Source organism: Vespa velutina, chromosome 24 (assembly GCF_912470025.1).
Source record: "Vespa velutina chromosome 24, iVesVel2.1, whole genome shotgun sequence".
Taxonomy (NCBI): Eukaryota; Metazoa; Arthropoda; class Insecta; order Hymenoptera; family Vespidae; genus Vespa; species Vespa velutina.
Genome location: NC_062211.1, coordinates 1,083,608 through 1,102,165, shown reverse-complemented (window position 1 = coordinate 1,102,165; position 18,558 = coordinate 1,083,608). Strand labels below are relative to the sequence as shown.

Sequence of the window (18,558 nt, the reverse complement as noted above, 5' to 3'; positions counted from 1 at the left end):
CGTTCCGTGCCAAGCCATTTTTGCCTGGACTTGTCGTTCAGGCCATTTGATATTTTGACTAAAGAAAAAAAATGACTGCGTGTACCACCGGTGGTACATGTGGCCTGAAGATCAAGTTTAACGTGTACCACCGGTGGTACACATGACACGGAACGTGTTAATTTCGATGAAAAGAAAAAAAAAAAAAGAAAAGAAAAAACAAGACAAGGTTTGTTTATTTCTTCCTTTTTTTGTTTTTTTTTTTACAAGATGAATCAACAGACATTTTTTTTTCAAAATATATCTCGCGTATTAATAACTTTTGTTCTTTTTTTTTTTTTTTTTTTTTTTTCGTATTCAATATGACACGCGGAATTAATTCATGTATAGAGAAAAATAGGTGTTCTTTTCTCATAAAACGATTAAATAAAATAAATGTTTAATTGTTTTCATTTAAATGACGCATTTGATATCATCTCATTATATTCGTATCCGTTTAATAATAAAATAAATAATAACAGAGAAAATTAATATAAATCATTCTAATTCTCCAACTCTGTGAGATGGATAAAGAAAAAGATAAAGAGAAATAATATCTGAAAATGATAAATGTATATATATATGAACTGTTGATTTTGAAAATGGACTTTTGATAGTCCATTTTGTGAAAAAAATTAATTGAAGCTTATCACAATTAGAATAACTAATTAAAATAATTAGTTATTCTAAGTTAAATTTTATCGTAAATTAACAAAAAATGTATGTTTTTTAATCAATTCACAAGAAACATCTTTCAATATCAATAAAAATTTATTTCTAGTAATTTATTTCGTTAATGATATTTATTGCGAGTTGATTTTGAAAATGAAACCAAAGTTCATTGGCTCATACCAAAATCATAATTTTTTTTCATTAATCATATATCAAATTTACATGAAATAAGATCAGAAAAAAAATATCAAATAAGTCTATCACTGCTTATCAATTTTTTTTATTAATTTTTTCTTGCTTGTATCTTTTTTTTCTTTTTTTTTTTCTTTTTTTTTCTTTTTTTTAGCTTTATCGTAACTTTTTTAAAGAAATATGAAATATTGAAATAAAAAAAAAAAAAATAAGTAAATAAACAAAATATATTCAATATTTTTGTTATTATAATTATATTTAATTCGAAGAAAATCAATTTGTTTTCAACGAAATCATTGCTTTTGAAAATGAAACGAAGTCCTATGTCAAATCAAAATTGATTTTTTTACCATCCAACATGGAATAATCATTAATACGTATATTAAATTTACCTGAAATAAGATCACAAAAAAATATAAAAAAAATTGTTTAGTAATACTTTTAATTTACGCTACAATGAAAATCATTAAATATTTCATAAATAACATAAAATGAACTTTGTCCGAGTATTAATATCAACAACTCATAAAATATTAATACGGATTTATAAACACACAGGATTATTGATATAGTTATAGTGGATCACAGGATTGATATAGTATTGTGGATTCCATGAGACGCATGGAAGATATTAGGAGAATACGATAAATGTAAAAAAAAAAAAAAAGACAACGGAATATATTAACACAAGTTATATAAAATCTGTAATATTTCCACCTGACAAAGGTTCTTTATCCGCCATTAAAATATAATTGCATAACTCTCTTCATATTTGTAACATCCACATATACAAAAATGTTCATTCATACGTTATATATATATATTTGCGCTTGTATGTGTTTGTGTATATATATATATATATATATATATATATATATATACGTATACATATACAAATTGTCTACAATGAAAACGCTCTAATTTCACGAGTGATAAGATAACAAAAATTTAGCCGTTTCATTGTAAATACTCTGTATATACATTTATGTATATATATGTATATATATATATATACGTATATATATATATATATATGTATATATATATACGTATATATATATATGTATATATATATATGTATATATATATATACATTATTTGTCCGGTTTTTTCTTTTATTACACATGCAATTATAGAATTTCTACCAGTTTATAACAATAAATATTGTACGTATGTATTAAAAACAGTAATAAAAAATATGTACGTATGTGTATGTGTATATCTATATATATATATATACATATATATATATATGTATATATATATATATATATATATGTATGTCATTTAATATAATGACTGTTATGATACTTTCGTCATTCTCACATAGTTTTGTGTAAATTTCCATTGCGAACGTTCGAAGATTCGGAAGAATTTTTCTCGGAAGAATTTTTTTCGGAAGAATTTTTCTCGGAAGTTCTTGACTCTGGAAGACGTGGTAAACGTGGTAAAATAATTATAGCAGCCAATCCCAATAAATGTGGTAACAGGTACATATACCTGTGAAACAAAAAAAAAAAAAAAAAAAAAGAAACAAAGAAAAAAAAATGATAACCATCAAAATTATATTTTGCAAATTTCACATTGGATTATTATCGATCGATGAAATAATAAAATAACTTACAGGTACAATTGAATACTTGGTAGGAACTCTAAGAGAACGAAACTAAATGCTATGTAGGCCATAGTGATTCGGGTTGCGAGAAACGTTATTGCGTCGTAAAAGAGTTTCATATTTTTCGTGCCCAAAAAGTACGGCCTAGCATAACGACGAACCTAAAATCAACAAACAAAAACAATTCTGTTATAACACGATTGAAAATATCCAATTATAATGAAGTTATATTACGAATGTAAAAAAAAAAAAAAAAAAAAAAAAAAAAAAAAAAAAAAAAAAAAAAGAAAAAAAAATAGGAAAGAAATCGACGTGTCGAGAAACACAGGATGGTCCAAAAATGTCTTAAGCGTATTTCTCTTTTTTCGTCAGATTAGAATATTATATGAAGATAGGAAGCAAACGATGGGAAAAAATTCTGAAGGAAAAAAAATTAGCTTAAAAAATGGGCGTATAAAAAAGAAAAATGAATAGTCGATTTTTAAAATCACCTAGGAACACTCTTTCGACCCATCTTGAAAAAAAATCTTTGACACATACTATATATTTATCAATAATAAATGAATAAATAAATAAATAAATAAAAAAAAAAAAATATATATATATATATATATATGTACTTACAATACGAGCCACTAACGTAAAATAAGCTCCATTGGCAAAGGTAAGATAATAACCAGGATAAAAACCGTGCCATAGAGCCGACAAGGCATACGTAAATATCATTCTTTGTTTTTTCATTCTATCGTAAACGATAGATCTGAGCCATCTATTGGTTCCCATGTTCCAATTATTTATACTGTCTCTCAAGCTGAGCGAAGTCTACGAACGAATATCAAAGAAAAGTTTTAGACTGATAAGAAACGTGGAAAAGAAGATTTATTTTGTATGTAAAAAAAAAAATTATGATAATATTAACCCTTTGATTGTTACGGACGCATATATGCGTTTGTCTAAAGCGATCGATCTGGAGTATGGGCGCATATATGCGTTTGGCAATTCTTTTCGAACTCTCTCGCGTGCGCGCGCATGCGCGCGTTTGAAATAATTTCAACTTAAGATATGATTTATATTTTAATGTTTCGATTATAAAATAATTAATTAATTCTTATATTATATAATTAGTTGCGATATTCAATCGATAGAGTTAATATTAACGAAAAAAGTATTCCGTTCTTAATGAATCGAAACTGGATTGGTTAACGATTATTTGCGCCGAAAGTATTATATATTCAACGTTCAAAGAGTTAATTATAAAATTGTTACTGTGCGTTCGCTTATGCGTGGATTACCTCGAAGTTAATAACATTGACGTTGGCAAATTTATCCCAACGAGGTTCACCATTTTCTGTATATCCATCGAAACCAAGTCCCGAATTATTACAAATGGCGTCGGCGAAGATCCATGCGTGATAATATTTAAAACGAACCATCATAGTCGCTACGTATATGTACCACAGTTTGTATAATATCGTTGTCTCTTCTAAAAATTCTTTGTCTAAAACGAAAAAAAAAAAAATGAATAAATAAATAAATAAACAATAAAAAAATTACCAAATATTCATTACGAATGCACAAATATGTGAAACTTATTAAAAGAAATAATGTGTCTGTCTGTGTGTGTGTGTGTGTAAATATATATATATATATATTTTAAATACCACAATCACCTTTTACTTTTTGAATCGAGAACGATGAAAGGAAGGAAACGAAGAAAGCAGCGCATATTAAACTGGCTATCACTTTTTTAACAACAATTTTCCTCAGAGATGGTTCCAAGTTAATCTCATTAATACTCTCCTCCGAATTCTGATTATTCTGATCCTGAAAATATAATATACCGTGTTAATAATTTCACGTCTCCTTGGGTTTTCCTTTTCTTTCTCTCTTTTTTTATTTATTTATTTATTTCTTTTTTTTTTTTTTTTACTTTTGTTTTCTTTTTTTTTTTATTTCATTTTATTTCACTTTATTTATTTATTTATTTATTTTTTTCTCTTTTTTTCAACACACTATGTATTATTCAAAAGACAATGATCTTACTGTTAACGATTTAGTAGAATGTTTAAAATGATCCCCCTGTATAAAGTCAATATAGTCACGATAAAATATTACTGGACCCGCCATTAGAGCTTGAAAGTGAAAGACATAACTGAAGTACTCCGTCATGGTTGGCATTTTACTAGAATAAAATAAAGAAGAGACGTGTGTGTATATGTATATTTATACATATGTATGGTATGTGTGTGTATGTGGTTGTGTGTGTTTGTGTATTCTATTAATTCCCCTCTGGCTATATTTTTTTTTTTCTTTGTATTATCTACTCAATCCAAAAAATTATTACTCCGAAAGTATAATTATAGAGAATGAAGGGTAAAAAAAAAGAACGATATATATATATATATATATATATATATATAAAATATGAAAAAAGTAAAATGAGGAAAAAAAAAGAGCTACATCACTTTGTACTAAGTCAAATGTAAGATAGCTATTAATCATAAGATAAATGTGCATGCCAATGCAAGTATTATAATAAAAGATCAAAATCATGAACAATGACGATTCTACTCTCGTTTTTTTAATTACATATTTTTATTATATATATATATATATATTCCCATGTGTGCAAAGTATAAAAAAAAAACAAAAAAATAAAAAACAAAAAAAAAACAAAAAACAAAACGTAAGCATTAACTACATTTGTATAAGGTCAAAATTTCCTACGTTTATATATATATATATATATATATTTACGCATTCCTTTCAATATTAATTACTAACAATTTAATATAAGAGAGCAAGAGCTTTAGCGTCATTCATATTACGCGATAAAATATCGTGTCACTTAAGAAACCTACAAACAAAAAAAAAAAAAAAAAAAAGAAACCAGAAAACCAGGAAAAAAGAAGGGGAAAAAAGGTCAACTAAAAGCCATGCTTAATTATCATGCTTCTCTATATATATATAATATATATATATATATTTATATATATATCATCATCATCATCATCATCATCATCACATAAATATGCGTGAAAGACTGGGATTTAAGTCTAACCAACGCGATGAAGCTCTTCCTCGTTTAGTTCCACATCCTAAGTATTTCTCGGACTCGGTTTAATTATAAAACGCGTGCACTCACTAGACAGCTTGTTGCTGTTGCAATGGTGTTAAATCCTCCTTTTTGCGGGCCAATCCATCATGTATGCTATACGCTAGACTCGTTACTTTTTGCGTGATCACCATGAGAGGACCTAAAATTTATCATACAACGTAATAAAATAATATTCTGAAAGATTTTTAAAAATACACCAAATATGTTCCATTATTATCGACAAATTTTTATCGATGATAATTGTAATAAATCTTTAATAAACATTAAAATTGTCTTATCTAAACGTACCAGTAATGTCTAGAGTATACATCCCATAACCGTAGAGTTGTCTGTGTACATGAATAGTAGACAAATATGCTAACGCAACGATAAGAACAGACCTAAAATATATATATATATATATATATACATATGTATTCATTATTAATTAGATAAACTTAATCAATTGAATTTTATTATTACGCCAAAAATTTGTAAGGTTCGTAAAAAAAAAAAAAAAAACCCTAATTTATTTTTATTATTTTGTTTATAATCATCTAAAAAAAAAAAAAAAAAAGTACATCGCGCCTGTGATTGGGCAACCCTTTATACCATGTCGGTAATGTCCCTTGCTAGCGCCATCTATCGGTATGAAAATGTTTTTTATAACCCCTCAATTGTGAATCACCAAAGTTAAATAAATATATCTTAGTGATAGATAGATAAATAGCGCTCGTAAACGATATTATTATCAAAAAAGTATGAAGTATGAAGTATGAAGTTCATTCTCATAGATTTACAAGAACTAATATCTATATAAATAATTATTCATTTATTATTGTTATTTATTTTATTCGATAATTTTCGACGCATAAAAAATCCTGGGAACTAGTTTAAAAATATTTTATATAAATAATATAAATATATATAAATAATATTACCTTTGCATACAAATTGGATTTTGTACTCTCATCGCAATATAACAGAATGAGGATAGACCCACCAAGTGTATTGCCTGTCTAAAAAATATTTTAAAAATATAAGAAGATTAGACAAAAATTTAATTTTATGAAACTTTTAATATAGATAATATATATCGACTTTCGATTATTTTTTTAATATAAATAAAAATTATCTTTACCTGCCGAAACAGAAGTATCCGAGTGCGAGACCTATCGTAAGACCAAAATAATGTCTGATAGCTGGCCCTACTACCTTATGACTAAGATATGATCTCAATAATCCAGCCAGCATCAATGCAATAAATTGTGTTATGAGGAAATTAATCTGTGGAAAAAAATATAAACATTAAATTATATATATTTATATATATATATATATATATATATATATATATATATTTATATAATATATAAATTTATATTTTATATAATATATAAATTTATTATATTTTATTTATTTATATTTTAGATTATATATAAATTTCCCTATGTATAGAAAAAAAAAAATTTATATATATATATGTGTGTGTGTGTGTGTTTGTATATTTGAACATATACATAGACATATATATACACACACATATATTTTTTTTTTTATACTAATAAGATAAAACCATAAAAAAATTAAGATGATAAATAAAATAGGAAGTATCAGTTATCTGCATTGGGGATTTACTAGATCTAACATTAATCAGCTGTTATCTGTCATAAAAGAAAATTTTTAACTTTATACTGACGAAATATGAGAAATTACATGCATAACGTATCTCTTCTATTCAATGATAAGAAAATATCTAAAGATGAAAATATTTTCTTCTGTTCTTCCCCATTTTAATTTGCTATTGTTATCTTCAGTTCTTGTTATTGGTATACCAGAAAAATACATATTGTTTAAATGGTAATTTTTCGACGTCGATTGTGACTATTGTTTTCTGTATAATGATAAGTATGACAAATGAAATGCAATAGGTCACGTAGTGTTACGTTTAAAACAATGGATACGATTATATGCTATATTTTAATTATTCCTACCCAACACCTTTAATAAAACGATTGTTTGCTATTATTCACATTTGTATATATACATACATTATATGTGTACGTATATACATGTATATATATGTGTATACATACATATATAATTAACAGTAATTTAACGTTTGTAAGTAAAGGTGCCTTTACATGTATACGTGTAATTTTTTTTATGAAAAATATCATTGATATACATTATACATATATATATATATATATATATATATATAAAATGATGAAAAGATATGATAAAAATAAATCAAATCCTAAATAATAACCAGAATATATTTAATAATCTCTTAAAATAATATTATAGCAAATATTATTATTGTATGTATCGGCTTGTTAACAAAATTGTTGAACATTTTCTAACTATACTGTCTATTGAAAATTAAGTTGACTTTTTTAATCTATTATTAAATTTACTCTTTTTTAATTATAATAATACAATAATTAATAAGAAGTAATAATAACCTTTAATTTTTATTACTTCTGATAAATGATTTGGCATACTTAATATACATATTTTTTTTTTTTTTTAATATGTCTGACGTTATCTCACTTCGTGCTATTTTAGAATAATTGCGAATTTTAATGTAATGTATCGTTCCTTATAAAGATAATTTTCGATCGAGTTCGTCTTACAAATACTCAATTGAATTTAAATCAGAACTTTGAATTGGCCAAGAAGAAAACAGTTATATATGTTATTTTCTTTTTCAAATTTATTAACATATATCTTCGAATTTTGACTTCTTCGAATTTTCTTCGAATTTTCTTCGAATTTTTACTTCTTCGAACTTTTTTCGAATTGACGGAAATAAATATCGTTGCAATGTATTTATATATTTTTCAGCTATTAAAAAATAACATTAACAATCGTTCATTATTAAAACAGTTGCGTATCATTATAGGTCTACCGCCATATTATACTGTGGAAATAGAAATGTTTTTTTTTTTTAAAAAAAGCTTGTTCATTCTTCCTCTTTATGTACTTCCTTCGTTTGTTCGATTGTAATTCAAATTTAGATTAATCACTCCAAATTACGGGGCTTTCAAAATTCAATTGTAATAATAAGTATATAATCCCTATATGAAGCTCTAACTCTTTTTTTATTTCTTCAACACTTATAAATGGCTCTTTTCTTTTCTTTTCTTTTCGTTTTTTTTTTTTTTTGTTGCAAAAAATAGCTTTTTCTTTTAATGAATTTCACAATCTTGACGCCGTTTTCGGCATTTTCCTTTTTTCTACTTGCGTTTAATTGAATTTTCAATATTCAATATTATCTATTTTTTGACAAAAAAAAAAAAAAAAAAAAAAAAAAAAAAAATTTACAAAGTTTTTCCCTCCATCCTCTCTTTATAAATTAGCAATCGCTTTGTCGCATTTAACTATCGTATTTTCGGCATATTATAGATAATTAATTCTTAAAAACAATTAGAAAATGTTTTATAAATAATTCAATACATTACTGATTTATTAATTGTACATTTAATTATAGATTTTTGTTTATAATATAAAAAAAAAAAAAAAGAAAAAAAAAAAATATGCTCACGTCAACTTACTTCCTGATTGGCCAACTTAAGAATATAACTTAATAAATTTATTGTAATTACTATCCGTGCATTCGTTTTTGTTTCAATACTTAATGATATACTGAAACATGATTACAATAAAATATAAACAAAAGACAAAAGGAACGAATACATATGGAATTTTTTTTTTTTTTTTTTTTTTGGGAAATTGTAGAATCAGATCAAAAAGTTCCAGCGAGTCAGCATAAATACTAACACGATTGTAATATGAAAGTGTTACTTTGTAACACTTTCACATATGTATTCTAATTTAATTATTTAATAATTAAAACATTACATTATCATTAAGTTGTATATTAATATTTAAAATATTTATATATACATATATATATATATATATATATATATATATATATATATATACATATAAAAGAAAATATTTATTAACGAAAGATGATTAAATTAATTGATTAAAATGAACTTTATCCCAATGCACGATAAAATATTTATTCGCATATCATGAAATAACGATTTAATTAAATCTAATAATGAACTTGACGAACTATGATATGCGTAATTATCTTCCTCCCGTCTTATTGATACAATTTATCCAGTCACATTAATACTTTCTATCTCAAAATTACAAAACCGGGATGTACCAAACTTTTCAATAGGGAACTTCCCGGGAATCCCTTGCGATTATGGCAAATAAAGCAAGAGGAAAATATACGTGTACCTTATACATGATAGGAATTAGTATATAAGAGGAATACTTCGTCGACGATAACACAGAACGCTCAACGAAGTCGTAAAGAAATATATTCATCATATCTCTGCTTTAACTCGTTGATATTACTATTAACTAAAATCTTTTCGCTCATTATGAAGTTCCTAATAATATTTTTAATCGCATCATCAGCGATTGCATATACAACTGCAGAAGATGATCCAATATTGGTAAGTATCAATGATAATAAATTTTTATATCAGATAAAAATATTTTAATCCTTCTATAATTCTATATAATTTTTTATTTACACTTTTATACGATATATATTTATTTATATAGTGATTTTCTAAGTTCGATTTCATTTTATCGTAATCACATTTATTGTCATTTTACAAAGTGAAAATATTCAAATATTATTTTAATAATATATTTTCTTTAAGTTATAGTTCATACTAGTATAACTACCGTACTATAAGAAATAGTATAACTTTCAAATGAAAAAAAAAAAAAAAAAAAAAAAAAAAAAAAAAAAAATAAAAAAAAAATTGAGTTATAGAAAGAACGAATAAATTTACTTATTTCGATTAAAGAATTTATTGGTCATGCGTCTAAATGAATTGTTCTATCATCTGTAGAATCATCGTTTCCGTCGTCAAGATGAACCTCAAGGATCAGTTGTCTTACGCGGTGAAAAACCATTGAGCGGACCTGATCAACGTGCTACGATCAATCTAGAGTTACAACGAAAATTGAACGAGCATACTAGCGTATACGGAGGTGGTCATTACATGCAAGGAGATCGAGTAAGGCCACACGCTGGAGTTGTTTATGAACGCGAATTTGGAAATGGCTTTATCAATGGACGAGGGCAAGTTCAACCAGGAGCACGAGGACGATTGGAACCTTCCTTTGGAATAAATGCTGGCTTCAGATTTCGCCGCGAAGCTGATCCACAGGGATCAGTTGTCCTCCGAGGTGAAAAACCATTGAGCGGACCTGATCGACGTGCTACGATCAATCTAGAATTACAGCGAAAACTGAACGACCACACTAGCGTATACGGAGGTGGTCATTACATGCAAGGAGATCGAGTAAGGCCACACGCTGGAGTTGTTTATGAACGCGAATTTGGAAATGGCTTTATCAATGGACGAGGTCAAGTTCAACCAGGAGCACGAGGACGATTGGAACCTTCCTTTGGAATAAATACTGGCTTCAGATTTCGCCGCGAAGCTGATCCACAGGGATCAGTTGTCCTCCGAGGTGAAAAACCATTGAGCGGACCTGATCGACGTGCTACGATCAATCTAGAATTACAGCGAAAACTGAACGACCACACTAGCGTATACGGAGGTGGTCATTACATGCAAGGAGATCGAGTAAGGCCACACGCTGGAGTTGTTTATGAACGCGAATTTGGAAATGGCTTTATCAATGGACGAGGTCAAGTTCAACCAGGAGCACGAGGACGATTGGAACCTTCCTTTGGAATAAATGGTGGCTTCAGATTTCGCCGCGAAGCTGATCCACAGGGATCAGTTGTCCTCCGAGGTGAAAAACCATTGAGCGGACCTGATCAACGTGCTACGATCAATCTAGAATTACAGCGAAAATTGAACGAGCATACTAGCGTATACGGAGGTGGTCATTACATGCAAGGAGATCGAGTAAGGCCACACGCTGGAGTTGTTTATGAACGCGAATTTGGAAATGGCTTTATCAATGGACGAGGTCAAGTTCAACCAGGAGCACGAGGACGATTGGAACCTTCCTTTGGAATAAATGGTGGCTTCAGATTTCGCCGCGAAGCTGATCCACAGGGATCAGTTGTCCTCCGAGGTGAAAAACCATTGAGCGGACCTGATCGACGTGCTACGATCAATCTAGAATTACAGCGAAAACTGAACGACCACACTAGCGTATACGGAGGTGGTCATTACATGCAAGGAGATCGAGTAAGGCCACACGCTGGAGTTGTTTATGAACGCAAATTTGGAAATGGCTTTATCAATGGACGAGGTCAAGTTCAACCAGGAGCACGAGGACGATTGGAACCTTCCTTTGGAATAAATACTGGCTTCAGATTTCGCCGCGAAGCTGATCCACAGGGATCAGTTGTTCTCCGAGGTGAAAAACCATTGAGCGGACCTGATCGACGTCCTACTCTGAATCTGGAATACCAACAAAAACTAAACGATCACACCAATGTTTACGGAGGTGGTCATTACACGCAAGGAGATCGACTAAGGCCACACGCTGGAGTTGTTTATGAACGCGAATTTGGAAATGGCTTTATCAATGGACGAGGTCAAGTTCAACCAGGTGGACGAGGACGATTGGAACCTTCCTTTGGAATAAATGGTGGCTTCAGATTCAAACGAGATGCCGAAGAGGAAGGAAAAGAAATAGAAGAAGAAGAAGAAGAAGAGGAAATACAAGAGATAGAAGAATAAATAAAAAAAAAAAATAAATAAATATATATATATATATATATATATATATATATATATATATATATATATATATATGCAGACGTTTCTATGTATGCTCGTATGAATGGTTATTTATTATGCATTATCTCAAAAAAATGAAAGATCCGTGTAATTAATTATGTAATCGAAAATTATGTTGAATGTATTATCGTGTTAACGCTCGTATCTTCTATTTAAGTAACAAGTATTTTAATGTTAATTTATATTTTTCTCAAAATAAACTATTTATTAGACGAAAGCGTTGTACTATTTTAAACTTTCTTATCTATTAATAAAAACATTTCTAAGGAAGATCTTAAGAAACATAGATACATGACATAATTATTGACATTGACTGTACATCCAACGGTACTAGTTTGGAATATACAGACGGTGTGCTGGTTTGAACACGTTATACGAAGCGGAGGCCATTGATCTCTGTTGACGATCATACCAATTCGTTCGTTCGTTCGTTCGTTCGTTCATATAATACCAATTTGTAAATGATCCATTACGTGTGCACGCATGTGAACAAAAAAAAAAGAAAAAAAAAAAGGGGAAAAATAAAAGGAGAGAGGGGAAAAGAAAAAGGAAAGAGAAATCTTATAATACTTAGATATATTTTCATATTTGACATGAAACAAAAAATGAATCATTAAAAAAAAAAAAAAAAAATATAATAGAATGACGTAAAATATAAATTCTATTATATAAATAATATAAAATATATATATATATATATATATATATATATATATATAACATTTCCTCGTATAATCAGCACATTTAACATTTATATTTACTACGTGATGATTTTATATAAAATTTTCTATAGGACAAAGGTCAACTTCCCTTTAGAACGTTTAAAATCATCGTTTCTATAACACAACATGTGAAAAACGTCTTTTTTCTTGGCAATCGGTCTAACGACTAAAAGAAATATTTCTTTAGGAACGTGCTTAGAAAGTAGAAATACTCTAGATGTCTTATGTATATGGAAGAATTTTCGATATATCTTTGAAGATTATATGAAAGATATATCTTTGAACTTTATACTTTGTTATCTTTCGAAACAATAATATTTCTAACATTTTTCATCTCCAAGCTGTATATATATATATATATATATATATATATATATATATATATATATATATATTATATATTATATGATATATATATATGTCATATTTAATATTAAAAAATTTTTTTCAATTCATACATTTTTTTCTTTTTGTGTCTTAAGAACAAATAAATTCAAATAATATTTAATATTATTAAGAATTATTTAAATATATTTAATATCATTAAGGATTATTTAAATATATTTAATATTATTAAGTATTATTGTAAATATTTTTTTTTTTTTTTTTTTTTTTTTTTTTTTTTTTTTTTTAATTTGTTACAATATTATTATTATTATTATTATTATTATATTTAATATTTGGCAAATATTTTGGGATGGGGGAAAAAAAAAAGAAAAGAAACAATCTAAAAAAATCATTGTTGTTCCAAAGAGATCATTTATTATTTTTATCATTGAAATGATTAATATATTAAAACAATGAAAATACAAAAACCATGTGTGACATTTGAAACAAATTGCATAATAAAATTCCTTATTATGAATTCAATTATATATATGTATACGTACAAAATAAAATGCATTAAGGTATACATATATGATGTTAAGTGTAACAAGAAATGACAAATCATATTAACCTTGGAAATTATTTATATATTTTTTACATTAGAAAATTTAAAGTCATTAGAATATATCTAACTTTGTTTATTTTTAATGTATATCAATGGGTCTACTTTTTTAATTACTTATCTTATCTCCTTTTTAATTATCTAATTTTGTTGAGTATATGAAAATAAGTGAATATAAAATTAAAAAGAAAAAAAAAACAATTAAATGAATAAATAAATAAATAAATAAACAAATAGAAAAAAAAAAAGAAAAGAAAACTTTTAATAATAGTATAGAAAAGTTTTAAGGAAATAAGAAAGAGAAAGAGAGAGAGAGAGAGAGAGAGAGAGAGAAAGAAAAACAAAAACAAAAAAAAAGAAACAAAAAAGCATTAGCAAAGATGATAAGTAAAGTATCTATTAACAACAATTTGTATTTTCACAATTAACTCATAATTTTCAATTTTATTTCAAATGAATTTTCTTTTTTTCTGTTTTTTTTTTTTTTTGTTTTGTTTCTCGTTTATTTGATATCTATTATTATTATTATTATTATTATTATTATCATTATCATTATCATTATCATTATTATTATTATCATATTTCGTTTCGTTATTTATTATCATTTGACAACAGGTAGTGGAAAATCAATGTTTAATATTATCTATATAAATTACAATTTTACGAATCGTAAATAAATTCTGAAGTTCCTTACGTCTATCTATTTAAGCTGCTTACGTGTGTCGCAAGTTTATTATTAGAAACTGGTAATACTTAGACGCATCTTTCGATGGTAGGAACAACATTGATCGTTGAGGAGGGTGGAGGGAGAAGGAAAGAAAAAAAAAAAAAAAAAAAAAAAAAAAAAAAAAAAAAAAAAATAAAAGAGAAAATATTGCAAAACGTTCGACGATAAGAACACAATACGAAATATAAAATTAAAAGGAAAAAAAAAAAAAAAAAAAAAAAAAAAGAAAAAAGAAAAAAGAAAAAAGCAGGAAAAAAAAATATCATTTTTATCTATATATAATATCTAAATATATGCATCGCCATATCCTTCTAAATAAAGCATGGGTAACCGACCGGATGTAATCTAAAACGGATGTTGTCTAAAAAAGAAAATAAAATAATAGGCAAAAAAAAAAAAAGAGAGAGAGAGAAAGAGAGGAGAGAGAGAGAGAGAGAGAGAAAAAACTTATTTTGTAAATACGCATTGCACGAAGAAAGTATAACTCGTTAAATAATATCAGTTGATCGATGAACTCTCTTCGTGTTTTCTGCTTACTTTTGTTTCAAAGAAGATTGTCGTCGTCGTGAATGAAATCCCGTGTATCAACAGAGAGAAAGAGAGAGAGAGAGAGAGAGATATGCTACTAAAAATAGAAAAACAGTATGAACGGGTCCACGTGTTTCGATCTTCTCGTTTTACCATTTCCGGATTATAAAAGAAGGATTAAAAGAAGAAAAAAGCAAAAGGTAGGGAAAAAGAGACAAGAAAAAATAAAAGGACACCGCCTGTTGCACATTACGTAGTAAGTTATATACACGTGCGCGCACGCGTACCATATATACATACATATATATATATATATATATATATATATATATATATATATATATATATATATATATATATATATGTACAAGGTGAGCCAAAGATTCCTAAGTGATTATACAAATTAATTAAGTATTCTTTTCGTAGACTTTCTTGAATTAATTTTTTATTGTCTCACTTTTTGAAACTACTTAATCTATTAATTACTTTTAATTCACACTGTGAATAGGTATACGTATATGTATGTGTGTGTGTGTGTGTGTGTGTGTGTGCAAAAGTATCTTATTTTAATTATTTATATAAAAGGAGCTCCTTTATCATTGCAAAACATTTATCAATGAATATATTCAATGAATTTTCGATAAATGATAACATTTGTAAAATAAATAATAATTAATCCAATTCAAATACATAAATCAGTTGATTAATTTTTTCGCATGCAATTCTATAGAGTAGTTATCGAATTATCGAAGGATTTTTTTTTTTTTTTTTTTTTTTTTTTTGGATAACGATCATACGATTTTTATCCATTAATTCTCTATATTTCAAATTACATATATATATATATATATATATATCTTTAAATTTTCTTTATCTTATTTCTCGTAACATCTCTTTTTATATTTACTTTTTATATATTCAATACAGTGTTATATGATAAGTTATATGATAAATTTTAGGTTATATAATTTTTTTTTGTTTTTTCGAATTCAACTTACAATTGGATTTTAGCTAATCTCAAATATGTTAGATACTTATCTCAAGAACTTTATAAATATTTTCAATACTTAGAAAATGTATGTAAACTTAAATATATATATATATATTTTTTTTTTTCAATATATATATATATATATTAAATAAAATCGAATACGGTTATTTGCGATATGTTTTGAATGATACAAAAATAGTGCGTGATAGAAAAGTGAAAAAAGAAATTATCTGAACAACAATCCAATAAATTATTATAAATAATAGAAAGAATAAAAACATCGAATAAGTTTAATGCATTTAGTAAGATAAGTAAACATATACATACGTCTAGTTAGAGATAAAAAGTTGTAATGGCCAATTGACGATCACTAAATAAGTCAAAGGATTAAATTCTCCTCACTTTCCATTGTAACTAATAGGAGGAGGCATTTGAAATCGTACCTTAATAACGTCTACATGATAGCATATATGTATCTTTCTCGTAACATTGTAAAAGAAAATAAACGTTCCACTGTTTACTTTCATTATAAGAGATGATTAAAATTCTATCCCACACGTGTTGCATTAGTTAGAAATGATGTGAGAGGATACATTGTGAAGTTATCGACATAAAAAAAAAAAAAAAAGAAAAAAAAAAAAAAAAAAAAAAAAAAAAAAAAAATATATATATATGTATATACGTAAATACTTTCGATAATCGAAATAGAATTTACATGGCCATTAGATTTCGTCGAAAAAATTAATCACAAAGAAAGCAAACAAGAACAAAAAATTATACCGGCTACCAAATAAATATTTCTCTTCGACAACATGCATATTAATATATTGTTGAGAAACGAGTCTTAACCTCTAACGAAAAAAGAAATATTTTGAAAACGATCTGACGCAATTCAAATACAATAATTCATTTGAAATTACATATAAACAATGATATTTCTTGCTCGTATCTAAAGCGAGAGAGAAAGAAAGAGAAATGAGAGAGAGAGAGAGAGAGAGAGAGAGAAAGAGAGATGAGAAAGAGAGAGAGAGAAAGAGAGAGAGAGAGAAGGGACGATCGATGCAGCCTCGCGAGGTCTATGTACAGTCAACAGGCGATAGAAGAAGTAGCTCATGTATCATGGAAATGATGTGAGAAGGAAAAAAAAAATAAAAAAAAAAAATAATGAAAAAATCAGTTCAAATAGGAAGATGAATTAATATTGTTATCTCTTCTTACCTGATCGATCGGCAGACCGATGATATTTCCGAGCCAGGAGAAAGTTCGGAAACCGTCATAATAATCCAAACCCATTATCAAGGGTAATAAATAAAAAAAAAAGAGGAAATTCCCGGGACAACAAATGCCCGGCACGCACTATGTCACTATAACTCTCGGTCGTTTTTCTCTCTCCCTCTCTCTCTCTCTCTCTCGTGTTCCTCCGTGCCTCTCTCGCGCGGTACTGAAGCACGGTCACCGCGAATTCGTATCTTTCGGATAAATCCGGCAAAGATCGTCGGCTTCCCTCGGTTGGATTCGGCCGTTCGCATCATGCGTAACTTTAAGGAGTTCCCATTGGTCCTTATCTATCGCGCGTTACAATATTATAACGCGCGACTTTTAAAATATTAAATATATTATAGTCATACGTTAAGCCATATATACTTGTAGTATATATACCACAGTTATCTTTTAAAAAATATATATATCATAGTTATCTTTTAAGAGAAATTTTCATGTCTATCGAGTAATAAGAAATTATTAAAATTAAATATAATTATAATTGATTCTATAATTATATAATATATAAAAATAATTAATTATATAATATATAAAAGCAATTAATTATATAATATATATATATATATACATAAATATTTAATTATATAATTAATTAGTATTTAAGAGTAATGTTCATGACACGTATCTGTCTCTATAATTAAATATATATTTGACAAATAACAAATTTTCAAATATTTAATTTTTTCTTTGAGAAAGAGAGAAAGAAAGAGAAAAAGAGAGAGAGAGAGAGAGAGAGAGAGAGAGAGAGAGAGAGAGAGAGAGAGAGAGTTCGGTGGTTCCATTTAAAAATGGTTTATTATATATTATAGTAGTTATTACAATGCAATAGTTATTTTTTACTCCGTGTTATAGTTATTCTTATATCCAGATGATGCAATATCACTTCATATACGTATCTCTGATGAAGGCATTGTGAGTCATAAAGTAGTTGAACGTAAGCTACATCACTTTCTGTCGAGAATATAATATTGTATGTTCAAGGTCGAATTACGT

The 18,558-nt window shown here is 27.0% G+C and overlaps 2 protein-coding genes across 4 annotated transcripts; one reads left to right on the top strand and one right to left on the bottom strand.

The window, feature by feature from the left end:
• Positions 1–1,307: 1,307 nt before the first annotated feature.
• Positions 1,308–17,741, bottom strand: LOC124956947 (lysophospholipid acyltransferase 6). 2 transcript variants are annotated; one of them, XM_047513431.1, is made up of 12 exons: positions 17,503–17,741; positions 6,736–6,881; positions 6,536–6,613; positions 5,904–5,995; positions 5,643–5,754; positions 4,541–4,679; positions 4,168–4,321; positions 3,790–3,995; positions 3,122–3,319; positions 2,507–2,658; positions 2,159–2,382; positions 1,308–2,118 (listed from the first exon to the last, which is right to left on the bottom strand). In XM_047513431.1, the coding sequence occupies exons 1-11, from the start codon at positions 17,575–17,577 to the stop codon at positions 2,205–2,207; spliced, it is 1,530 nt and encodes a 509-aa protein (XP_047369387.1). In that variant the 5' UTR covers positions 17,578–17,741; the 3' UTR covers positions 1,308–2,118; positions 2,159–2,204. The 2 variants fall into 2 exon arrangements, with proteins under 2 accessions (XP_047369387.1, XP_047369385.1); XM_047513429.1 differs by having other exon boundaries at positions 1,308–2,382.
• LOC124956946 lies at positions 9,901–12,584 on the top strand. 2 transcript variants are annotated; one of them, XM_047513428.1, is made up of 4 exons: positions 9,901–10,081; positions 10,490–11,814; positions 12,103–12,324; positions 12,359–12,584. In XM_047513428.1, exons 1-3 carry the CDS (start codon positions 10,007–10,009, stop codon positions 12,305–12,307), a joined length of 1,605 nt encoding a protein of 534 aa, XP_047369384.1. In that variant the 5' UTR covers positions 9,901–10,006; the 3' UTR covers positions 12,308–12,324; positions 12,359–12,584. The 2 variants fall into 2 exon arrangements, with proteins under 2 accessions (XP_047369384.1, XP_047369383.1); XM_047513427.1 differs by having other exon boundaries at positions 10,490–12,324.
• Positions 17,742–18,558: the final 817 nt, after the last annotated feature.